Source organism: Peromyscus californicus, unplaced genomic scaffold (assembly GCF_007827085.1).
Source record: "Peromyscus californicus insignis strain IS unplaced genomic scaffold, ASM782708v3 Scaffold_4__1_contigs__length_199733344, whole genome shotgun sequence".
In the NCBI taxonomy this organism is placed as follows: Eukaryota; Metazoa; Chordata; class Mammalia; order Rodentia; family Cricetidae; genus Peromyscus; species Peromyscus californicus.
In genome coordinates, this window is record NW_026294562.1 from 16,252,403 (window position 1) to 16,277,702 (window position 25,300).

Genomic DNA, 25,300 nt, shown 5'->3' on the forward strand with positions numbered 1-25,300 from the left:
CCAGGCTGGCCTCGAACTCACAGAGGTCCGCCTGCCTCTGCCTCCCAAGTGCTGGGATTAAAGGCTTGCGCCACCACCGCCCGGCTCACACAAACTTTTTTTTTTTAGGTTTTTCGAGACAGGGTTTCTCTGTGTAGCTTTGCGCCTTTTCCTGGAACTCACTTGGTAGCCCAGGCTGGCCTCGAACTCACAGAGATCCGCCTGGCTCTGCCTCCCGAGTGCTGGGATTAAAGGCGTGCGCCACCACCGCCCGGCCCGACACAAACTTTTAAAGGTGACATATATACCTGCATTAACACAAGTATGGAATGTGCAGTGTGCACAAGTCAGTTAAAGATTTTTTTGTTACATGTTTGAGCAGGTAAAAGGCATCTGTCAACTTTGTAAGTCCATTTGGACTGCATAACCAAACTGTAATATAAATCTCCATCCATACCATATGAAAGGATGGCATGTAATAAGTCATGAGGACTCTGTAGCCAGCAAGATTTACCATGTCTCATCCAGTCTCAGAGCTGTTCCCATAGTAGAGGGATCAGCATATATGTTACCTGTCTTGTTTTTCATTGTTTCTTCCTTCATGTCGCATCCAAGATTTTTGGGAGCTCTTCCCTGATCAAATCTGATCTTTATTAATTTTGAAGGAATCCGTAACTTTTTGTTTCCTGTGGAAACAAAGACATAACCTCTCCCCACAACACAACACATTTTCTGACTTCCATTCTAAAGTTAAGACATCCTTAAAATATATAGGCTGGTGGCCAGGTGGTGGTGGTGCATGCCTTTAATCCCAGCACTGGGAGGCAGAGCCAAGCGGATCTCTGTGAGTTCAAGGTCAGCCTGGTCTACAGAGCGGAGAGCCAGGACAGGCACTAAAACTACACAGAGAAACCCTGCCTCAAACATACACACACACACACACACACACACACACACACACACACACACACACACACATATATGCATATGCTGGTTTAATTCAGTATTTTTTTTAATCCCACAATCCAATATCTCTCAGCAGCTGCCATTTTTTTTTTAATTAACATTTTAAAAACTAAAAGTCAACAAAGCGCCATACAGGATCCAGATGCCTGTGTATGCCCATCCTTTTGTGGCTTATTCTTTTATATTTACTTTCTTTAAAGACTTGACTTTTATTATTTTTTAACTATCTACCTACCTACCTACCTACCTACCTACCTACCTACCTACCTACCTATCTATCTGACCAACCGGCCGACCGACCATCTATACCCATTTTCTTTCTTCAGCACCTAAGCACATTTTCAAGCATACTGTAACTGTTCAGAGGTTTTCTTGGCCTGGACCTTTGTCGTCACCCCCCACTCCCCGCAGAGTTTTTCTGACCACGTGAGCCAAACTTTAACCTGTTAGATGACAGCTGGGCAGCATGACCATGCCTTTAATCCCAGCCCTTGGGGGGCCGCAGGCAGGTGGATCTCAGTGAGTTCAAGGCCAACCTGGTCTACAAAGCGAGTTCTAGGACAGCCAGGAGTACACAGAGAAACCCTGTCTCGAAAAACCAACCAACCAACCAACCAAACAAACAAAAAACCCAAAACCCAAAAAACAAACAAACAAAAAAAGATGACAGCTAGACTACCACTTTACAGCTCCGCTTAGCACATGGCGCTGGCAGCTGGCTCTGCCCTCTTGGGGTCAGTGAGAGCCTAGCATGGCTCCATCCGCTTTGGGTTGGTGAGAGCTGAGTCTGGTTCCACCCACTTTCGCTTTCAGTGGTGGTGAGTGACAGCCGAACTTCTGCCCGTGCCCGGCTTGCTGCATCTGTACACCCCAGCTCTGCCCGTGCCCCGGCTTGCTGCATCTGTACACCCCAGCTCTGCCCGTGCCCCGGCTTGCTGCATCTGTACACCCCAGCTCTGGGAAGTGTCCGGGCCCAGGCTGTGGCAGGTGTTTCTAACTAGTCTCCTGCTGGTAGCTGCCATATTAAATGCTCTGCTGTATAGCAGGGCTTCTTAAAGGACCTGCACCTCTGTATGCTGCAAGCACCGAGCCTACACTAAAGACTGCAGTCACCAGGAAGCTGTCCAACTCTGTGTTTGAAACATTTTTATTTCTGCTTTCTCAGGCCCTGTGTGGATATATGTGCCCCACTTGGGCACCAGTTGTCTTTGGACTTTCTTTGGACTACCTGCCCCCAAATAATGACATGGAGACTTACCGTTAATTATGGAAGCTTGGCCTTTAGCTGAGGCTGGTTCCCGACTAGCTCTTATAACTTCAATTAACCTGTTTCTATTAATCTACGTTCTGCCATTTGGCTTTTTCCTCTTCTCCATTCTGTGTGTCCAACTTCTGTTTCTTACTGGTGTCTTCCATGCGTCTAGATTCACTCCCCTAAGTTCCTCTCTCTGCTGGGAAGTCCCACCTAACCTCTCCTGCCTAGCTGTTGGCCGTTCAGCTTTTTGTTAAACCAATCACAACCACACATTTTAACATAATGTGCAAATATCCCGCATCAGTAGACCCCTATCCCAAAAAGTGTGATTCAGTAGTGGCAAGGGTTAGGAGTCTACATAGTTAGGAGGTTCCTGAGGACCACCTGACTCAGGTAATCACAACGCTGCAGTACTGACTTCATCCTCTCAGAGCCGTGCTTGAGTTGTTCCCCAGCTCCTCCTCTTGTGCTGAACAGTGTGCTGTTCAGTTTTATGACAACATGACATAAACGAGTTAATTGAAAGGAGGGAACCTCAATTGAGAAAACGCCTCCATAAGGTTCAGTTGTAGGGCATTTTCTTAATTAGTGATTGAGGGGGGAGGGCCCAGCCATTGTGGGTGGGGCCATCCTTGGACTGGTGGTCCTGGGTTCCATAAGAAATCAGGCTGAGCAAGCCATGATGAGTAAGTCAATAAGCAGCACCCCTCCATGGCCTCTCCATCAACTCCTGTCTCCAGGTTTCTGTCTGAGTTCCTGTCCTGATTTCCTTGGTGATGGACTGTGATGTGGAAGTGCATGTCAAATAAACTCTTTCCTCCCCAACTTGCTTTTGGTCATGTTGTTTTATCACGGCAGTAGTGACCCTAACTGAGACTTGTGTCTTTCCATTTATAATCAAGTTTTGGTGGAGAATTATGCACAGAGACTAATGCTCAATTAACATAGTAGCAGTGAGCTGTCCACCCCCCCCCAACTTTACTCAAGCTAAGGTCATCTGAGAAGAGGGGACTTTAATTGAGAAAATGCCTCCATCAGATTCGCCTGTGGGCAAGTACTTGGGGCATTTTCTTGATTGATGCTTGATGTGGAAAAGCCCAGTCCACTGTGGGCTGTGCTACCCCTGGGCAGATGGTCCTAGGTTGAATAAGAAAGGAGGCTGAGTAAACCATGGGGAGCAAGCTAGTGAACAACATTGTCCTGAGCCTTGGCTGTCCTGTAACTCTCTCTGTAGAGCAGGCTGGCCTTGAACTCACAGAGATCTGCCTGCCTCTACTTTCTGAGTTCTGGGACTAAAGGTGTGCGCCACCCCCGCCTGGCCATGTATCTTTGTTTTGTTTTTCATGTTTTGTCTGCATGTTTGTATGAGATTGTCAGATCTGCTGGAACTGGAGTTACAGACCGACAGTTGTGAGCTGCCATTTGGGTGCTGGGAATTGAACCTGTGTCCTCTAGAAGAGCAGCCAGTGCTCTTAACCTCCAAGCCATCTCTTCAGCCCCCATGTTTCATGTATCATTAATGTATTCTTTTAAATGTATGTATGCATTCAATTGTGTGACTGTACTATAATTTTTCCATTCTGCTGATATACTTTTAAGTTTTATTTATTTATTTTTTATCCTGGGCATGGTAGTATACGCCTTTAATCCCAGCACTCGACTTCCTTCCAGATTAATACTATATCTAGCTGATTGGAAGTCAGCTATACTAATTATACTAAGAAAGTATGTTCCTCCAGCACTTGGGAGGCAGAGGCAGGTGGATCTTTGTGAGTTCGAGGCTAGCCTGGTCTACAGAGAGAGATCCAGGAAAGGAGCAAAGCTACACAGAGAAACCCTGTCTCAAAAAAACCAAAATAAAAAAAAAAAAAAGAAAGTATGTTCCTCATCAATAAATGGATACATACAGGAAAAGTCAGACTACGTCTACAAAGTGTCAGTATCATGCTGCTGCTTTAGAACTAAAATGTTCAGATGTAAAATGAAGTATGTTGTCATAAGAGGGAGGCAGAGGCAGGTGGATCTCTGTGAGTCTGAAGCCAGTCTGGTCTACAAAGTGAGTTCCAGGACAGTCAGGGCTACACAGAGAAACCCTGTCTCAAAAAACAAACAAACAGCCGGGCGGTGGTGGCACACGCCTTTAATCCCAGCACTCGGGAGGCAGAGCCAGGCGGATCTCTGTGAGTTCGAGGCCAGCCTGGGCTACCAAGTGAGTTCCAGGAAACGCACAAAGCTACACAGAGAAACCCCGTCTCGAAAAACCAAAAACAAACAAACAAACAAACAAACAAACAAAAATATAACAAAAAAGATCTAACTTTTTAGTTTTAAATATATGTATGCTTGTATGTCTGAGTGTGGGTTTGTCCATATGAGTGAAGTTCCCTCAGAGGCCAGAAGAGGTTGTTGGATCCTCAGTAGTCATATGCAGTTGCAATCCATGCAGTTTGGGTGGTGGGACCTGAACTCAGGACATCTGCAAGAGCAGTTCAAGTTCTTAACCACTGAGCCCATCTCTTAAGCCTCTCATAAATATGTCAATACTCTTTTTAAAGAATATTAAATAATTGTTTTATTATGTATAAGTATGCATGTCTATGAGTGTGTATGTGCACACATGAATAGTTACTTGCTGAGGCCAGAAGAGTGTATGGAAGCCAGAAGACAGCGTCAGATCTTCTGAAACTGGAGTTGTGGGCTGTTGTGAGCCTCCTGCCCAGGTAATGGGAACCAAACTATGCAAGAACAGCCAGCTCTCCTAATGACCGAGCAGTTTCTCCAGTCCCTAAAACATTTTTAAAAATTGTTACATTTAATTCACTAATTAATTTGTTTGTGTGTGTGTGTGTGTGTGTATGCTGAGGTGTACATCTGGAGGTCAGAGGACAGCTTGCAGGAATTGGTTCTCTCCTTCCACCATGTGGATCCCAGAGATCAAACTCAGGTTGTCAGGGTTAGTGGCAAGCACCTTTTCCTCCTGAGCGACCTTGCCAGCCCTTGAATTCTCTTTATATTTGATAAGCGGGGGCTGGGAATATAACTTGGTGGTAGAGCACTTGTCTTTAATGCGCAAGGCCCTGGGTTCAATTGCTAGCCCCATAAAACAAGACAAGCGCAAACAAACAAAATTCAGAAACACAAAATAACCTCATCAATAAACTTTACCTAGGGACCTGAGATTTCTGCTGAACATGTCAATGTGTTCAGATCTTGGGGTCTTTCCACCATACTTTTCCTCCATCTCTAACACTTTTCCCAAGAGATTCAGTTCAGGAAACTGGTTTCTTTCTGTTATTTAAGCCTAGTTATCACTTTCTCATTGAGACCTACTTTAATCTCCTAAAGTAGTCCCTCAGGAAACTTTTCTTCAAGGTACTGTAGTTGTCTCAGTTTACTTGGTTGTTTTTTTGTTTGTTTGTTTAAATTTATTTTTTTAGATTTTTTTAAGACAGGGTTTCGGCTTGGGGATTTAACTCAGTGGTAGAGCGCCTGCGGCCCTGGGTTCGGTCCACAGCTCCAGAAAGAAAAAAAAAAGGGTTTCTCTGTGTAGCCCTGGTGTCCTGGAATTTGCTCTGTAGACCAGGCTGGCCTCGAACTCACAGAGATTCGCTTGTCTCTGCCTCCCGAGTCCTAGGATTAAACACATGGGCACCATGCCCAGCTTATTTGTTTATTTTTATTTTATTATTTTTTTTCTGTTTTTTTTTTTTTTTTTTTTTTTTTTTTTTTTTTTTTTTGAGACAGGGTTTCTCTGTAGCTTTGCGCCTTTCCTGGAACTCACTCTGTAGCCCAGGCTGGCCTCGAACTTACAGAGATCTGCCTGCTTCTGCCTCCTGAGTGCTGGGATTAAAGGCATGCGCCACTACCGCCTGGCCTTATTTGTTTATTTTATTTTATTCCCCCCCCCCCACCAGCTGAGGACGGAACCCAGGGCCTTGCAATTGCTAGACAAGCGCTCTACCACTGAGCTAAATCCCCAACCCCTTATTTGTTTACTTTTAAGTGTATGTCTACATTATGTGTGTTCCTGGTGCCTGAGGAGTCCAGAAGAAGGCATAGGCTTCTCTGAGACAGCTGTGAGCTGCCATGTGGGTGTTGGGAATTGAACCTGGGTCCTCTTGAAGAGCAACCAGTGCTGCTAACTGCTGAGCCATCGCTCCAGCCCCGAGATAGGGTATTACAAGTTTAATTTTAGTTTCTGAGATCCAAAGAAAAACTTGTGAGAATTTTACACTTCTTATAGTCTCCCACCGCAAAAACCCTAGTTTGCTGAATTTCGTGGACGGGAGTTCTGGTAGGAGCAGGTTTTGTGATCTCAGTTTCAAGTCACTTATTGGGCAGTTTGGGTGGCAGATTCCAGCTCCCGTGATGATGACAGAGAGTGCTGAGTTGAGACCCTTGGCTGCATTCCTTCTCGCCTCAAGTGAAAGATGAACGCTGAAAATAATTTAATTTCTTTGGAAATTTGGTAGATTGGATCAGAATTATTTTTCCCCTCCTCTTTCATTCCCTTTTGCTTATTAGAAAGTATTGATCCTGAAATAGAGAGAGTTTATTAGGTTTGGAGTGGACATTGATTAGCTGTAACCCAATTATTGATCCTCATAGGGAGATGTTTGTAAACATGTGCTTTTTATGTCTTAGGAGTTCGTGGTTCTTGATGTCCCTGCTAATCAAGCTGAGCACATATGAGATCTATATCCACTTCAAGTAGAATTGCATTGTTCGTGATTTATTTAAATAGGATTTGCTTGATTTCCAATTTATTTTCCCTAGATAAGGACGTCCTCCTCTTGACAACCTGTTTAAGCCACACAGGACTGTTTTGAGTAGGAGCTGCATTTCATGCTTTGAGATAAAGCCATGATCAATATAGTGGAAACTGTTTGAATCTTCCTTTATTTTTTCAGTTTTCTCTATATTACAATGACCTTAGAGAAATGACAGAGAGATGTCTTAACTAAATTTGAGGTCTGACCTAGGACATTTGTTGTTGGTACTATCAAACTCAGAGCCTGTGTGTGTCAGGCTGGCCTTGAACTTACATGTAACTGAGAACAATCACAAGTTCTTGATTTTTCTATGGTTGTCTCCCTAGTGTTGGAATTCTTATGTGTATCACCATGCCTGGGGTTCTTGGGTTGTTTTGTTTGTTGAGACAGAGTCTCACTCTGTAGTCCAAGCTGGTTTTGAATTTTATTTTCAAGGTTTATTTTTATTTTATGTATATGGGTGCTTTGCCTGAAAGTATGTCTATGCACCAAGTGTGTGCTTGGTGCTTGCAGAGGCCAGAGGATGCCATCAGATCCCCTGGAACTGGAGTTACAGATGATTGTGAGCTGCCATGTGGGTGCTGGCAATCAAACCCAGGTTCTCTTAACTGATGAGACATCTCTCCAACCCTGGCCTTGAACTCTTAATAGTCCTCCTGTCTTAGCCTGTGAGAGGTAGGTTTACAGGTGATCACACCTGATCAAAGTTTAACTATCTTTATTACATTTATTTATTTGTGTAGGTGCGTGTGACACGTGATGTGTGTGCAGGTCAGAGGACACCTTGGAGTTGGTCCTTTCCTTCTACCGTGTGGGGTCCTGAGACAAAAGTAAGGTTGTGAGGCTTGGTAGCAAGTGCTTTTACCCGCTGAGCCATGTCACCTGCCCGTCTGGGCAGGGTTTTGAGGACAGACTCTCCCTGTGTAGTGTAGTTTAGGCTAGCCTGGAACTCTCTGTATATAGCCCAGGCTGAACTGGATTACAGACGTGCACCACCATGTCTGACCAGACCTACAACTTTTGAGAAGTTTTCCTTTTTATTTCAGAATTGGTAAGCAACCTCTGCCTAGCATTTCCCATGAGCCAAATGTTTCTAAGAGAAGAAGTATGTGATACAGTCCTTATGCTAAAGGTATTTAATACCTGTTTGGAGAAGTTATCTGTCCTTGGTACATGTTCAGAGGTAGGAATCTCCCTTTTTTGCTTGTATGTATTAGGGCAAGATGCTATCTAAGATAAAATCTTTTGTACTTTTGGGTGCATCTTTTATTTATGTAAAATTTTGGTTTTGTTTTGAGAGGTAATGTATATCTTCTTTTTTGGGGGGGGGGGTTTGTTTGTTTTTTGAGACAGGGTTTCTTTGTGTAGCTTTGGTGCCTGTCCTGGATCTCACTTTGAGACCAGGCGGGCCTCGAACTCAAAGAGATCCATGTGGCTCTGCCTCCCAAGTGCTGGGATTAAAGGAGTGCACCACCACTGCCTGGCGGTAGTGTATATTTTCAAAATTCATTTTATAACGTTAGTTCAGTTGCTTTGGATTTATCTGGAAGGAAAATCAGGCCTTTCTCTAGTATCCTGCTACTTGTCATTGTATGGGTTAGATTTCATACACAGAGCTCAGGGTTTAAGAGCAAAGGAACTTGGTTAATAATAAAAATAAATCAGGGAGGCGAGGGAGTGTGTGTAAATCAGAACTGGAGACCTGGAGGATTTCAAGTGTCCGTTGAAAAATATTGAGAGTTCCTTGAAATCAGATGTAAAGACTTGGGCATGATGCCAGAACAGCTTTTACATAAAACTGAGAGATAGGCTGAAGTTTGATCTACAATAGTATTTTAAAGATATCCAATTAAGTTTGATAGGTAACATATTATCATTTTGAAATCAGATTGAGTTTTGGCTTCTTAACTGCTGTTTTCTGCTTATACAGTCCCTTTCCAGAGGAATTTCTGAAGACAGTCAAGTGCAGTGTGATTTATGAGGCAGTGAAGGCCGAGTGCTCTGCGGTGATGAGGACCGCTGCTTACCGGGGATCGATAAAGCACATCAGCCTGTAGCACACTTCCTGCCCTAATGGTCCCAAGCTCGATCAATATTTGAAATTTAACTTCACCATCGTTCTGAGGGCTCTGTGCGCCTCGAACCCTTCCTTCTATTACCTCAAATGTGTGGCCAGACTTATTATAGATGGAGCTAGTTACACTTTCCTGTTTGGTTTTAGATCGGCTTTAAGCTTTAGCCACTGGCATATTTTAAGGATTTAAAATGTATTGTGTTGTAGGTCAAGTAATATTTTAAGTCTTGACATTACGTGGTCAGGGGAAGGGGTATTGAACTAATGTACAAGATCTATAACATAGTTATTTGTCATTTATTCCTCCTAAAATATTTCCCATTGAGAGATATTTCAGTAGATTCCGTAGTATCCTAAGTGTTCTGGCACTGACCCTGCCTGCCTGTATTTCCTCCCTCCCTTCTTTTTCTTCCTTCTGTTTGTTTGTTTTTTTGTTTCTGAGACAGGGTTTCTCCGTGTAGTTTTGGTGTCTGTCCTGGACTCACTCTGTAGACCAGGTTGGCCTCGAGCTCATAGAGATCCACCAGGCTCTGCCTCCTGAGTGCTGGATTAAAGGTGTGCGCCACCACCAGCCTAGCCTTCCTTCTGTTTTTTTTTTTTTTTTTAAGATAGGGTTTCATGTAGCTCAGGCTGGCCTTGAACTCTGTGCAGTTAAAGGATGACCTTGAACTTTTAATCCTCTTGGTCCCCCCCCCCCCAACTCTCAGATTATAGGCAGGTGCTCTGACTTTTTTAGATGAGTTTTTTAAAATGAGTTTTGTTTTTTTAGAAGCCTTTTAGATTCATAGCGAAATGAGAGGAAGGTGTCAGTAGTCCTGTGATTCTGCACATCCACAGCCTATCGCATTACATATTTGTTACAGGAACGAGTCTACATTGACTTATATACATCATTACCACCCGGAGCCTGTGTTGGCATTAGGTGTGTTCTTGGTGCTGGGTGTTGTGTGGGTTTGAACAAATGCATCTCGACATAGTTCTTCTGTTATGGTATCACACTTTCACTGTCCTAAAAGGTGTCTCACCCTCCCCAACAGGTTCTCTAGCCATGGCACAAGTCGAGAAACGAGGAGGCCTGCTCCGGAGATCTTCAGCCTCCAAAAAGCCACTAAAGGAAAAAGTGGTGCTGATGTATGATGAGATTTTCATGGTAAGCCTGGTGTGCTGCACAGCTGGATGGACTCTTTGTTTAGAAAATTTAAAGTTGTGTTTATCTGTTTCTCTGTGTGTGTACACATGCGTGTTTGAGCAAGAGTGCAAGAAAACACAACCATGGTGGGTATATGGATGTCAGAGGACAACTTGCAGCAGTCCTTCTGTTATTTGGGTCCTGAGGATTGAACTCAGACCATCAGGCTGGGTGACAAGTTCCTTTACTCACCGAGTCTTCTGGCTGTCCCTTTGTTTTTAGACAAAGAGTTCAGGTGGGCTTGGAACTCACTATGTAGATCAAGTTGTCCTCCAAGTCACGGTGACCATCCTGCTGCATCCTCTTGGGTGCTGCAGTTTTAGCATGAACTACCACACCTAACCTTGACTCTTGAGTTTTTTAGTCCAAACAATCTTTTTTAAAATTTATTTATTTTATGTACATTGGTGTTTTGTCTACGTGTATGTCTGTGTGAGTGTATCAGATCTTATAATTACAGACAGGTGTGAGCTGCCATGTGGGTGCTGGGAATTGAACCTGGGTTTTCTGGGAGAGCAGTCAGTGCTCTTAACTGCTGAGCCATCTCTCCAGCCCTGGGCCAAAAAACCTTAATTAGAAGTAATCTTATTGGGGCTATAGAGACGGCTCGGTGGATACACTGCTCGCTGTGCACTCATGTGGACCAGAGTTCAGATCCCCAGCACCCATTTAAAAATCTGGATGGGTACGGCAGCCCACCTGTAATCCCAGTGCTTAGAGATGGAGACGAGGGATCTCCTGGACAAGATGGCTAGCTGGACTAGCCAAATTAGTGATCTCTGGGCTTAGCTAAAGACCCTGCCTCAGTAAGTAAATAGAGAGTGATTGAAAAAGACACTTTCCAGGCAGTGGTGGTGCACACCTTTAATCCCAGCACTCGCAAGGCAGAGCCAGGTGGATCTCTGTGAGTTCGAGGCCCACCTGGTCTACAAAGTGAGATCCAGGACAGGCACCAAAACTACACAGAGAAACCCTGTCTCAAAAAAACAAAACAAAACAAAACAAATTTTTTTTTTTTTTTTTTTTTGGTTTTTCGAGACGGGGTTTCTCTGTGTAGCTTTGTGCCTTTTCCTGGAACTCACTTGGTAGTCCAGGCTGGCCTGGAACTCACAGAGATCCCCCTGGCTCTGCCTCCCGAGTGCTGGGATTAAAGGCGTGCGCCACCACCGCCCAGCTATTATTATTTTTTGAGATGACCTCATATAGCCCAGGCTGGCCTCAAAATTTTTATGTAGCCAAGGATGGCCTTGAACTCCTGATCCTTCTACTTCCACCTTCTGGATGCTGAGAACTTGTGGGCTGTCGCCAGAATCTAGGTAAAACAATTGAAATGAGGAAAGAGGCTGGGACTCTGTTTTTACCTGTCTGTCTTTCTGTCTGTCTGTGTGTCTGTCTTATGCTTGTCCCACTAGCTCTTACAACTTAAGTTAACCTGTTTCTCTTTACATTTTGCCTCAGGCTTTTACCTTTCTTTTATTCTGCATGTCCTATTTGCGCTGCTTCCTCCGAGGCTGGCTGGCGGCTGGCCGGCCCAGGCACCCCCTTCTCTTTCTCCCTCATTCTCTTCTCTCTTCTTGAGCCTAGATTCCTCCTCCTCACTCTTTCTGCCTGCCAGTCCCACCTATCCCTTCTCTGCCTAGCTGTTGGCCTTTTGGCTTTTTATTAGACCAATCAGGTGCCTTAGGCAGGCAAAGCAACACATCTTTACGTCATTAAACAAATGCAACATAAACAAATGTAACACATCTTTGCCTAGTTAAAGTAATATTTCACAACAATATATTTTATATTTTTTAAAATTTATGTATATGAGAGTTTTGCCTACATGTATGTGTATGTTCAACATTTGTGCCTGGTGCTCATGGATGTCAGACGAGGGCATCAGCTCCCTTGTAACTGGAGTGGTAGGTTGTTGTGAGCTGTCATATGGGTGCTGGGCACCAAACCTGTGTCCTATGCAAGAGCAACAATTGCTGTTATCCTCTGAGACATCTTTCCAGCCTCCCAAATATCTTTAAGAAAGACATTATTTATTTATTTACTTATTTATATTTTCCATGGAGTATGTAGGTCAGAGGACAACTTTGTGGAGTTGGCTCTGTCTTTTCACCTTTGTGGGTCCCAGGGATAGAACCCAGGTCACCAGGTTTTTGAGGTATTCGCCTTCACTGGCTATCTTACTGGTCCAACTTTTTTTCTTTAGTAAAAAGGGGTGTGTGTGTGTGTGTGTGTGTGTGTGTGTGTGTGTGTTCGTTCACAAATGTCAGAAGAAGGAATCAGATACTTGCAGCAGGGGTGACATGTGGCTGTGAGCCACCTGATGTTGGTGCTTGCGATTGAACCCTGGTCCTCTGGAAGAGCAGCAAATGGTTTTATTTGCTGAGCCATCTCTTCAGTCCCATGCCTTGTTTTTTCATGCTCTTATTTTCATTTATTTATTTATTTTTACCTAATTTAAAGACCACTTTTTTTTTTTATAAAAGATGTCTTATGAATTTCTTTTTGTACCTTAAATTCTACAATTTCAATTTCAGATATTTTTTTAAAAGATGCATCTCAAGTTGTTGGTAGAATAAACTATTAGACAACTCATTCTCTGGTTATATGAGGTGACTACAGAATTACTATGAATTGGAGTGGAGATTGATTTCAGTTTTCAAACATAAACTAGAATAATACTTACAAAGAACGTATACTGACTTTCTAATGTAGGCCTGGCACTTTTCCATATGTCACTAAACATATTAGTTCTAATTCCTGACAAGAAATCTTTGTTGGTGCTGATAATATCCTCATTAAAAGAAGTCTTTAAGGCCAGGTGTGGTGGTGCAACACGCCTTTAATCCCAGCACTTGGGAGGCAGAGTGGATTTTTGTTGGAGTTGGAGGAGGTCAGCCTGATAGCTATGTACCTATGTACCCATCCATCCATCCATCCATCCTTTTCTTCTCTCTCTCCCTTTTTCTCTCTCCCTCTCTTTCTCTCATCTATCTACCTATCATCTGTCTGTCTATCTATCTATCTATCTATCTATCTATCTATCTATCTATCTATCTATCTCCAGGCCAGTGAGATCCTATTTCAAAAAACTAAAACCAACAAAAAACCTTTAGACAATTATTTATTTATTTACTGTTTGTGTGGTTGGTGGTAGAAGTGTCAGAGGACAGCTGTTTTCTCCTCCTGTCATGTGGTTCCTAGGGATCAAACTCAGGTCATTAGGCTTGGTGACAAGGACCTTTACCTGCTGGGCCATGTTGCTGGCCATTATACTGTCATTTCATAGATGAAGTAACTTGTTTCACAACAGAGAGATGGAGGTCCAGCTTGGCTTGTACCTCATTCCAGAGGCTTATTCTTTCAGCTTTGCTACACTCAAACTGCACTCAGATAAAACAATTCTAATTATTGGCAAGCCTTAGAAACAGAATTTATTTATTTTATTTTATTTTATTTTATTTGTGTGTGTGTGTGTGTGTGTGTTTTGAAGCAGGATCTTTTTAATCTGGCCTGGGACTTACTGGTAGTCCTGTCTCAGCATCTGGGGTACTTGGATTGCAGGTCTGTGCTACCATGTCTGGCTTATTAAAAAATCAAGGGCTGGAGAGATGACTCAGCGGTTAAGAGCACTGGCTGGTCTTCCAGAGGTCCTAAGTTCAATTCCCAGCAACCACATGGTGGCTCACAACCATCCATAATGAGATCTGGTGTCCTCTTCTGACCTGCAAGCATATATGTAGGCAGAATAATTTATGTATAATAAATAAATAAATCTTTAAAAAAAAAATCAATACAGAATTGCCCTGGTCAGTATAACTGGCTATACAGAGAAAATGAAAGTAAGTAGATAGTAGAATCCTATTAGGACTATTTCTTTTGTTTGTTTTTTCTTTTTTAAGATTTATTTATTTATTATGTATACAGTGTTCTGCCTACTTGTATAACTGCAGGCTAGAAGAAGGCACCAGATCTCATTATAGATGGTTGTGAGCCACCATGCAACTGCTTGGAATTGAACTCAGGACCTCTGGAAGAGCAACTAGTGTTCTTAACCTCTGAGTCATCTCTCCACCACAACTCTTACAAAGGAAAACACTTAATTGGGGCTGGCTTACAGTTCAGAGGTTTAGTCTGTTATCATCATGGTGGTAAGCAAGGCAGCAGACAGGCAGACATGGTGCTAGAGAAAGAGCTGAGAGTTCTTGCATCTTGACTCACAGGCAACAGGAAGTGGTCTGAGACACTGGGTAGTATCTTGAGCATATATGAGATCTCAAAGCCGGCCTCCACAGTGACACACTTCCTCCGACAAGATCACACCTACTCCAACAAGACCACACCTCTTAATAGTGCCACTTCCTTTGGGGAGCATTTTCTTTCAAACCACCACATTCCACTCCCTGGCCCCCAAAAGCTTGTAAAAACATCATTGTATTTAAAAGTCTAAAGTTCAAAGTCTCTTCTGAGATTCTTCTCTCTCTTGGGCTGGTTCCATTTCCTGTTAGCAGCTTTTCTTGGAATGTTTCCAGAACTCTGTCATCTCTAACATCTCGGGGTCTCCAAGGCAATCCAGGCTTCTCCTTCACAGCTTCACACAATGGCCTTTCTGGGTCTCCGTACAGGGACACCCCTGACACATGCCTGACCTCAGTGGCTTTCCTTAGTCACAGAGGTAGGTTCCATAATGCTTTTCTTCTATCCTTGATTCTAAAGCCAAAACCATGTTGCCGAAGCTGCCAAGTTCGGCTGCTTGCTGGGGCTGGAACATGGCTGCCTTGTTCAATTACATCTTCACCCGCTTTGTCTCCTTCACTGCCTAAGTGTGGCTGTCCTAGAACTTGCTCTGTGGAACAGGCTAGCCTCCCTTTTTTTGTTTTTTGTTTTTTTTTGAGACAGGAATTCTCTATGTAGCCCTGGCTGTCCTGGAACTCACTCTGCAGACCAGGCTGGCCTTGAGCTCACAGAGATGTGCCTGCCTCTGCCTCCTGAGTGCTGGGATTAAAGGCGTGTGCCACCACCGCCCGGCCCTGGGACTCTTTCTTATTTTGAGATAGGGTCTCATATGTCCTAGACTGGCCTTGTTTTATAGCTGAGAGTAAGGGAGAGAGGGTGTGTGTGTGTGTGTGTGTGTGTGTGTGTGTGTGTTTATTTTATTTTAAAGATTTATTTTTGTTTTATGTGTGTGGTTATTTTGCCTACATGTATGTCTGTGTACCATGTATGCCTAGTGCCTGAGGAGGCCAGAAGAGGGCGTTTGGATTTTCTGGAACTGGAGTTACAGACTTTTGTTAGCTGCCATGTGAGTGCTGGGAATTGAACCATGTCCTCTGGAAGCATAGCCTGTGTTCTTTCCAGATTCCCCCTCACTCCCCTTTATTTTCTTTTAAAGATTTATTTATTTATTTATTATGTATACAGCATATGTGACTACAGGCCAGAAGAGGGCACCAGTTCTCATTACAGATGGTTGTGAGCCACCATGTGGGTGCTGGGAATTGAACTCAGGACCTCTGGAAGAACAGTCAGTGCTCTTAACCTCTGAACCATCTCTCCAGCCCCCTTCCTTCCTTTTAATGGAAAGTCTTTAAAGGAAATTTTTGAGCCATTGTTTTACTCTCGATGTGAACAATATGTATCCATACACAATGCCTATAAAAAACTTTGTTTTCTTTCCCTATTATAGTTTAAGATAAGAAAACATTTTCAAAGTTAAATTTGACAGGTAAAGTTGACAGTGTTTTTGATGCTTTTTGAGCTGGCAATGAAGTTGAACATGCTTGTTTTCTGATTTCAGACAGAGGACCCCAGTAAGTGTAGTCCTCGGTTTTGGGAGGAGCTCTTCCTCATGAAGGTGAGATTGGGTGGCATGTTGGAGTTCTTGGGTAAGTAACATTGTCTTACATATTCTAAGTGCTGTGCTAAAGTCTGCTCAGGCTCTTACTGTTCTTTTGGCAGGTGAATTTAGAGTATCTAGAAGGCAAGTTGGAGTCTCTGGATGGTGAAGAGTTAATGAAGATCAAGGACAATATTAACTGTTTATTTCAACACTGTATCCAGGCTCTAGGAGAGGAGCATCCAATCCGAGTTGTCAATGCATTGCAGGTATAGGCTGGGAGACTGAAGTCTTGGTTAACAGGAGCATGGAATTGAAGCTCATCTGTTAGACACTGAGGAACATAGAATTGCCTTTAGCTGTCAGGTTTGGTTTGCTTTGGTTTTCTTTCCTTTTTATTTTTAATTTTTTGAATAAAACACCTGTCATGTTTAGCTATCTTCCTGTTTTATTTAGTTTTTTGTTTTTGTTTTTTTTTTTTGGTTTTTCGAGACAGGGTTTCTCTGTGTAGCTTTGCGCCTTTCCTGGAACTCGCTTTGGAGACCAGGCTGGCCTCGAACTCACAGAGATCCGCCTGGCTCTGCCTCCCGAGTGCTGGGATTAAAGGCGTGCGCCACCACCGCCCGGCTTTTATTTAGTTTTTAAAAAACATTTATTATGGGTTAGAGAGATGGCTCAGTGGTTAAGATCATTAGCTGCTCTTCTAGAGGTCCCAGGTTTAATTCCCAGCACCCACATGGCAGCTCACCACTGTCTGTAACTCCTGTTCCAGGGAATTTGACACCTTCACATAGACATACATGCAGGCAAAACACCAATGCAGGTAAAGTGAAAATAAATAAATTACATATTTATACAGAACCATCTGTAACTCCAGTCCTAGGGGATCCAATCAATGCCCTCTTCTGGCGTCTGGCCTCTGTGGACATGTGGCATGCATACGGTACACAGACATACATGCAGCTAAAACAGCCATACACATACAAATGAATTAAAAAATAATTAAAACATTTATTACTGTTATTTTGAGCTATGTGTCTTTGTGTTGCATGAGTGCAGGTATCTGTGGAAACCAGAAGAGGGTGTAGAATCCTCTGGTGTTAGAGTTACAGGTGCTTGTGAGTCACCTAACATGGGTGCTGGGAATCAATCTGTGATCTTCTAGAAGAGCAGCAAGTACTCTTAACTGCTAAGCCACTTTGCAGTTTAATTTAAATGTTTTTGTGGTTTGATTTATTTTTTTATTTTTGGTTTTTCGAGACAGGGTTTCTCTGTGTAGTTTTGGTGCCTGTCCTGGATCTTGCTCTGTAGACCAGGCTGACCTCGAACTCACAGAGATCCGCCTGCCTCTGCCTCCCGAGTGCTGGGATTAAAGGCGTGTACCACCTCCACCCGGCTTTTTTTTTTTTTTTTTTTTTTTGGTGTGTATATTTTATATATGTATGTGTTTGTGTGTGTGTGTGGAGGCCAGAGATGGAAACTGGGTGTCTTCCCAACTACTTTGTACCTTGTTATTTTTATTTTTATTTATTTTTTCTTCCTTTTTTTTTTTTTTTTTTTTTTTTAGGTTTTTTTGAGACAGAGTTTCTTGTGTAGCCTTCACTGTCCAGTAGACTAAACTGGCCTCAAACTCACATAGGTCTGCCTCACATCATAGGTCTGCCTGTCTCTGTCTCTGGAATTCTGGGATTAAAGGCATGCACCACCACTGCCCAGCTGTTTTTTTTTTTTTTTCTTGATTCATAGCCATCTTTTTTTTTAATTAATTTATTTTATTTTATTTTTTTGTTTTTTTCAAGACAGGGTTTCGCTGTGTAGCTTTGCGCCTTTCCTGGAACTCACTCTGTAGCCTAGGCTGGCCTCGAACTCACAGAGATCCGCCTGGCTCTGCCTCCTGAGTGCTGGGATTAAAGGCGTGCGCCACCACCACCCGGCTGGGAGGAGGTCTTAAATACAGGCTTGCAGCACAATGGGAGAACCCCGGAGGGCAGAAGTTCACTATCGATGTTTTGCAATCTTGCATCTAACCAGCTGTTATTTTTTATGTTTTAATTTTTTTAAAAAAGTACTTATTGAGGGTCTCTAGAGATCGCTTAACAGTTAATAACACTTGTTGCTTTTGCAGAGAATCTAGGTTTAGTTCCCAACATTCACTTGGCAGCTGACAGCTGTTTGGAACTCCAGTTCCTAAGGATCCAATGCCCTTTTCTGGCTTCCGTACATAGTGGTTTTATAGTCATACATGCAGGCAGAACATTCATACACATAAACTAAAAAATAAATCTCTAAAATATTTTTATTATGGGGCCAGGTGTGGTGGCGTACACCTTTAAGTCCAGCATTTGGAAGGTGGAGGCAGGTGGATTTTTGTGGGTTGGAGATCAGCATGATATATATAGGGAGTTCCAGGCCAGTCAGGGCTCTACGGTAAGATCCTGTCTCAAAACAAACCATGTATTCACTGTGTGTGGTGTGTGTGGGAGTGTACATGCCACAGTGCGCCTAGAGACTGGAGGATGCCTGTGGGAAGTTGCTCATTTGCTTCCACCTGTGTGTGGCTCTGCCACCAAACGTGGGTTCCCATGCTTGCAGGGACGCACTTCCCCGTCCGAGCCGTCTCTCAGGCTCTTCACTTTTTTTTCTCCAGAGGAGGAAGTGGTATGTCTTTCTTTATTACTGCCTTCCTTATTGCCTGGAGACAGGGTCGCTGAACCTGGAGCTCATCACGGTTTAGCTAGGCTGGAGGCCAGCAAGCCCAGCGGTCCTCGTGTGTGTGTGTGTGTGTGTGTGTGTGTGTGTGTGTGTGTGTGTGTGTGTGCGCGCGCGCGCGCGCGCTCATGTCTCGGGCACCTGTGGAGTCAACTTGTAGGACTTGGGAGCTGAGGACCGAACCCAGGGCCTTGTGCTTGCTAGGCAAGCGCTCTACAACTGAGCTAAATCCCCAACCCAGGAGTTGGTTCTTTTGTCAGACTTGGCAACAAGTACCTTTACCTGCTGAGCTAGCTCTCTGGCCCTGACCTTGAACTTGATTCTTCTGCCTCCATCTCCCCAGTGCTGGATTTACAGGGGTGCTGCTGTTTCTTAGTGTCTGGATTTTTCATGTTAACATTTAAGCTGTTTTCAAACTCAGAGTAACAGAAATTGAAGGTCAGCCTTGTCCAGACATAGTTCTGAAGTTGCAGGAGGAAGCTGCAGATTTGGTGTACACCTAGTTTGGAGACTTCTTCTCTAGAAAGAATTCTTTTTCTCGTCTCTGCAGACCTTGTGTGCACTAATTCGAGGAGTCCACCAGAAGAATAAATCTACATCTGGATTTGACATTATCAACATGCTGATGGGCTTTGACAAAGCGGAGCTGTGCATGAAGGTGAGGCGTACAATGTGTGGCTCTGACCAGCTGTTCTCGAAGGCGGCTTGTGACGCCACCTGCTGACAGGCACACCAGAAGATCTGCATGCAGAGTTTTCTTTCTTCTCTTTTGGGTTTTTGTCTTGTTTTGGTTTTGGTTTTTCAAGACAGGATTTCTCGGGGACTGGAGAGATGGATCAGAGGTTAAGAGCACTGGCTGTTCTTCCAAAGGTCCTGAGTTCAATTCCCAGCAACCACATGGTGGCTCACAACCATCTGTAATGAGATCTGGTGCCCTCTTCTGGCCTGCAAGCTTAGATGCAGGCAGAACATTGTATACATAAATAAATAAATCTTTAAAAAAAAAAAAAAAAGACAGGATTTTTCTGTGTAACAGCCAGCCCTGGGTGTCCTGGAACTTGCTTTTTAGGTCAGGCTGGCCTCGAACTCACAGAGATCCACTTACCTCTGCCTCCTGAGTTTAGAGGCATGAACCACCACTGCCCAGCCTTTTATGACATTTATGAACTTAGATAAAATATGAGAATTTACAAGATCAGCTATTTTGTGGTGCTAGTAATGAAACCATGCTGTTCTGCATGAAGGCAAGTGCTCTGCTGCCCAGAAGCCTTGTTCGGTTTTGGCTCTTTGATGTAGAGTCTTACGTAGCTAAGGCTGGCTTCAAACTTAAATTATAGAGGATAGAACGTTTTAAAAATGACTTTTGTAAACATGTTTTTCTCCCACCCACCTATTCCCAAATACCTGGCAGCTGCTTCCAAATTACCACACAGTGGCCTATATTAATTATAAATGCTTGTCCATAGTTCAGGCTTGTTACTAACTAGCTCTTGCACTTAAAATATCCCATAATTCTTATCTATGTTTAGCCATGTGGCTTCATACCTTTTCTCAGTATGACTTTTTTTTGGGGGGGGATTTGGTTTTTTGAGACAGAGTTTCCCTGTGTAGCTTTGGAGCCTGTCCTGGAACTCACTTTGTAGACCAGGCTGGTCTTGAACTCACAGAGATCCACCTGTCTCTGCCTCCCGAGTGCTGGGATTAAAGGTGTGTACCACTGCTGCTGGCTTTAAGTCCTATTCTATTCTTAAGAAGCAAGAAAGAGCATGAGGTCTGAAACATGGTAGATGTCATGATTAAATTCTTGATTTTTTGTTTTCCATCTCCCAGCTGTTGGGATTACAGGTGTACACCACTGTGTCCACAATAGTTTTTTTTAATTTTTATTTTTAGATAGGTCTACTTATCTTGCCTAGGCTGGACTCTTGTATGTGTTAAGTAATTCTTCCTGCTTCAGCCTCTTGAGTAGGCTGGGACTATTGGCACATACCACCATGCTTGGCTTGAATTAAATTAAAAATGTATGCTTGTGTATTTATTTGCACACTTCTATGTATTGTGGAATAGTGGGTGTGTGGAGGTCAAAGAACAACTTTCAGGAGTTAATTCTCTCCTTCCACCATGTGGGTCTTGGCGATTGAACTTGGGTTGTTAGGCAAGTGCCTTTATCCACTTGCTGCCCTTTGAACTTTTTTCAATTGGATTTATCCATGTTCTGTTGTGTGTGAGTGCTTTGCCTGCGTGTGTGTGTGTGTGTGTGTGTGTGTGTGTGTGTGTGTGCTTGATGCCCTTGGAAGTCAGAGGAGGGCATCAGACTCCCTGGATCTGGAGTTAGGGGTGATTGTGAACCATCATGTGGGCGTCTGGAATCCAGCCTGGGTCCTGTACAAGAGCAGCCAATTCTCTTAACTGCTGAGCCATCTCTCCAGCCTCATGTCCTTTGAATTTTTATATCCACTGGTTGAAACTCATTTTTTCTTCTGCCTTCTCCTCTTCCTCTTGTCCCTGCCCCCCCCCCCCCAACACACACACCGGGGATCAGACCTAAAGTTTTGTGCATGGTACGTGATAGACAGGACTTTAACACTAAGGCACTATCTTGAAGTGTGATCCTAATTAGTCTTATCAATTAAAACCAAGAGTCAGATATCAGGGTAATAATCTGAAAGATCAGAGAGCAAAGGAGCAGCCGCCAGAGAGTTCTTACCTCTCTGGATCCTCACATCCTGAGATCCTGTCTCCACCTGTCTAGTGCTGGGAGTAAAGGCATGCACCACCACCGTCTGGCTCTGTTTCTCTTTTAGACTGGATTAATCTCATGTAGCCCAGGGTGGCCTTGAACTCCTGATTCCTGCTTCTTCCTCACAAGTGCTGGGATTAAAGGTATGTGCCACCACTGTCTGATCTCTGTGGTTAACTAATGGTTAGCTCCACCCACTGACCTCCAGACAAGCTTTGTCAGAACACAAACAAAATATCACACAACACTATCTTTATAATAACACTTTTGTAATTCACATATTGTATTGTTGATCCTTAAATTGAACAAACATCACCACTTTTTAATTTAAAAACCAGTTTTTTTTTGTTTTTTGTTTTTTTTTTTCCGAGACAGGGTTTCTCTGTGTACGTTTGGTGCCTGTTCTGGAACTCGCTTTGGAGACCAGGCTGGCCTCAAACTCACAGAGATCCGCCTGGCTCTGCCTCCCGAGTGCTGGGATTAAAGGCGTGCGCCACCACCGCCCGGCTAAAAACCAGTTTTAATTGCCCCCTAAAAGAAAAATCATGATCCTTCTGAGTGCTGGAATTATAGATTATACATTCGGGATTGAACACAGGGCCTTATGAAAGCTAGGCAAGCACTCTATCAATGAGCTACACTCTCAGGCCTCCTCATGTACCTTTGGTCATTCTAAGGTCTGTATGGTGTCCCTTTTCTTTTCCTCCTCCTCCTCCTCCTCCTCCTCCAAAAAACAAAAAACAAAAAACAAAAAACAAAAAAACATGCCTGTGTGTGTTGAATGAGGTCAAGGGTCAATGTCAGGAGTCTTGTTATTAATTTATTATAAAAACATTTGTAACATTTTATTTATGTGTGTGTGTGCACAAGCATGCCCTGGTGTATGTGTGGAAGCCAGAAGACTTGAAATTACTCTCTTTTGTCTTTCTCTTTACTAAAAACACATTTAAATTTCGAGGTCTTACTTCGATAGTATAGGGTAGATGCTCACATGTTCAACTTAACTGAAACATCTTGTTTTATTTTTGAGACAGGGTCTTTCTATTTTGTAGTCCTGGCTGTCCTAGAACTCACTGACTCATTATGTGTATTAGACTGGCCTCAAACTCACAGAGATCCTCCTGCCCCTGCCTCCCAGTGTTGGAATTAAAGGCATGCATCACCATACCCAGTTGAAACATTTTATTTTGAATCTTCATTTTGAAATTCCAACATGCTGAATCCTTAATTCTACTCTTTTTTTTTTTTTTTTTTTTTTAAGTAGAGATTTATTTAGAGGGTGTTGCATCCCCTGGAACTGGAGTTATAGCTAGCTTTGAACTATACTATATGGTTACTGGGAACCAAAAAAATGCACATTTTCTGTAAGAACAAGTGGTCTTAACCACTGAGCCATTTCTCTAGCCTTGCATTTTTTTCATTCATTCATTCATTCATTCATCCATCCATCCATCCATCCATCCATCCATCCATCTATCTATTTATTTATTTATTGGTTTTTCAAGACAGAGTTTCTCTGTGTAGCTTTGCGCCTTTCCTGGAACTCGCTTTGTAGACCAGGCTGGCCTCAAACTCACAGAGATCCGCCTGCCTCTGCCTCCCGAGTGCTGGGATTAAAGGTGTGTGCCACTACCATCTGGCTTTTTTCCTTTATTTAATGTAAAAATATTTTTTCCCTTCTTCCTCTATTATAGTATGAAGGTTTTACCTTTTATTAGTTTATGTCTAAAAGCTATTTTTTTAGAGCAAGCATCACATTCCAATCACATTGTCAATTGGAATTGATCCTGATGAACCCAGCTAGCTTTGTTAGATGCCCAGCAGTGAGTTGACACTGTGTCTGTCACTGGTTCATGTACCTGCATGGTGCACTTTCTTTAACAAGTCATGACATTCATTAGTATTGTTAGTAAACCATTAGGTTTCCCTTTGTCAAACTACTCAGTGTTCTAGTCCTAAGGTTTATGTGTGTAAAGCTTCAAACACTCATGTAGTACAGGAGTGAATACCCTCTGTTCTCTGTAGTTGTTCTAAAGCGTCTTCCCCGAGCAGCTGGACTGTGAAGTCTTTTTCTTTGATCTTACACAGTCTGGACTAGGGAAGGGAGGCAATTGATTCACAGTTACTCACTTTATCCTGCGTAACATGACACAGCACCGGGTAAGGAGGGCCTAAGTGTTACTTGGTGTGCTTTCATGTTTATGCTTCTTTCCTAGAACTTGATGGAGAGTTTGGATTCATTACTCTGTGCAGAAGGTTCTGAAAGTCTGAAGAGCTTATGTCTGAAACTTCTTCTTTGCCTAGTGACTGTAAGTGACCACCTGTGTGCTTGTCAAGGGTTTTAATTACAGCAGAGTCAAGCCTAGTTGAGTGCTTCCTCCCGAAGGTAAAGAGAGATTCTCCCCTTCATCACCCCTTTGTCTGAACGCACAGAAGGACGTCACTTGTACGGAATTGTGCTGTTTGGAGGTCAGCCTCTGAGCAGCTGCTGGTATTTTTAGCCTGCAGGCGATGTGATACCACTTTATTTTTTTATTTTACTTAAAAATTTTAAAGATCATTTTTAGTTTGTATGTGTGTGTCCCCTTCCCCATACATAAAGCTATGTTGGTCAGAAGATAGCTTTCAGGAGTTGGTTCTTTCCTTCCACCATGTGGGTCCCAGGATGGAACTCAGGTCATCAGGTCTGGTGGCAATGCCTTTTCCGGCTGAGCCACCTCCCCAGTTGGTACATACCATGGTGGAAGGGCTATTCTAGCAGAACTACCGTCTTTTGGTTTGTCTGATTCCTCCTTTTCATTGAGTCTCACTTGAAAATGGTTCTTGGGATTCTAATTCTTGGGATATTTTTCTTTGCTGTTTGCTTTGACATTTTTGTTTCACTTAGATGGTAGGGTAGGAGATACACATGAGATGTCAGGTGCCTTGGTACAGACCTTCAGAAGCTTTTTATTGCATTTAGGTAACAGACAACATCAGTCAGAACACTATCCTGGAATATGTAATGATCAACAGTATATTTGAAGCAATTTTACAGGTATGCCAACTTCCTGATGACCTTTCTGTTGTAGAGACAAGCTCTTCAAATTTTATCTGCCTTCCCTGCAACCAGGACTTAGCACTCTGCCTCTTTTTACAGATACTCTCTCATCCCCCAAGTCGTAGAGAGCATGGGTATGATGCTGTTGTCCTCTTGGCTCTGCTGGTAAACTACAGAAAATATGAGGTAGGTGGGGTTCAACTGTACAGTTGTTATTGTCATAATCATCTTGCCGGACACAGCAGCCATTTTAAAAGACTGCTTAATGTAGAAGACATGTTCTTGGTAAACTGTATTTTTCTTTTTCTTCCCTTAAAAGAAATTTTATTTATTTTTATTTTATGGATATGGCTGTTTTGCCTGCATGTATGTCTTTGTACCTTGTATGTGCCTTATGCCCATGAAGGCCAGAAGAGGGCCTCACAGCCCCTTTAACTGGAGTTACAGATAATTGTGAGCCACCATGCGGGGGCTGGAATTGAACCCACACCATCTGGAAGAGATCTTAACTGCTGAGCCATCCCCACCCCCATTTTTTTTTCCCTGAGATAGGGTCTCAAGTAGCTCAGGCTGGCCTCATTCACTTTGTAGCTGAGGATAACCTTGACTTCTGATCCATTTGCTTTTACCTCCTGAGTGTTGGCATTATGGGCATTTACCACCATGCCTGGCTTTTACCTAGGAATTTTTGTTTTGTTCATTTTTTTTTTTTTTTTGAGACAGTCTTACTGCATATTCTTGGC

General features: G+C 43.1%; 1 protein-coding gene across 5 annotated transcripts in view; it reads left to right on the forward strand.

Annotated features, from left to right (window-relative positions):
* The window catches only part of Armh3 (armadillo like helical domain containing 3), a 204,478-nt gene that overhangs the window by 14,093 nt on the left and 165,085 nt on the right, over nucleotides 1-25,300 (forward strand). For 4 of the 5 annotated variants that reach the window (XR_008212810.1, XM_052711924.1, XM_052711922.1 and 1 more), the window contains exons 2-8: nucleotides 10,084-10,196; nucleotides 16,030-16,086; nucleotides 16,191-16,337; nucleotides 19,328-19,435; nucleotides 23,734-23,826; nucleotides 24,480-24,554; nucleotides 24,657-24,743. Coding sequence is in view for 4 of the 5 variants with exons in the window: in XM_052711924.1 (XP_052567884.1) it covers nucleotides 10,084-10,196; nucleotides 16,030-16,086; nucleotides 16,191-16,337; nucleotides 19,328-19,435; nucleotides 23,734-23,826; nucleotides 24,480-24,554; nucleotides 24,657-24,743 (680 nt within the window). In the remaining variant the exon portion in view is untranslated. Of the gene's footprint in view, nucleotides 1-10,083; nucleotides 10,197-16,029; nucleotides 16,087-16,168; nucleotides 16,338-19,327; nucleotides 19,436-23,733; nucleotides 23,827-24,479; nucleotides 24,555-24,656; nucleotides 24,744-25,300 lie in introns of those variants that run through there. The other variant, XM_052711925.1, reaches the window with a different exon arrangement.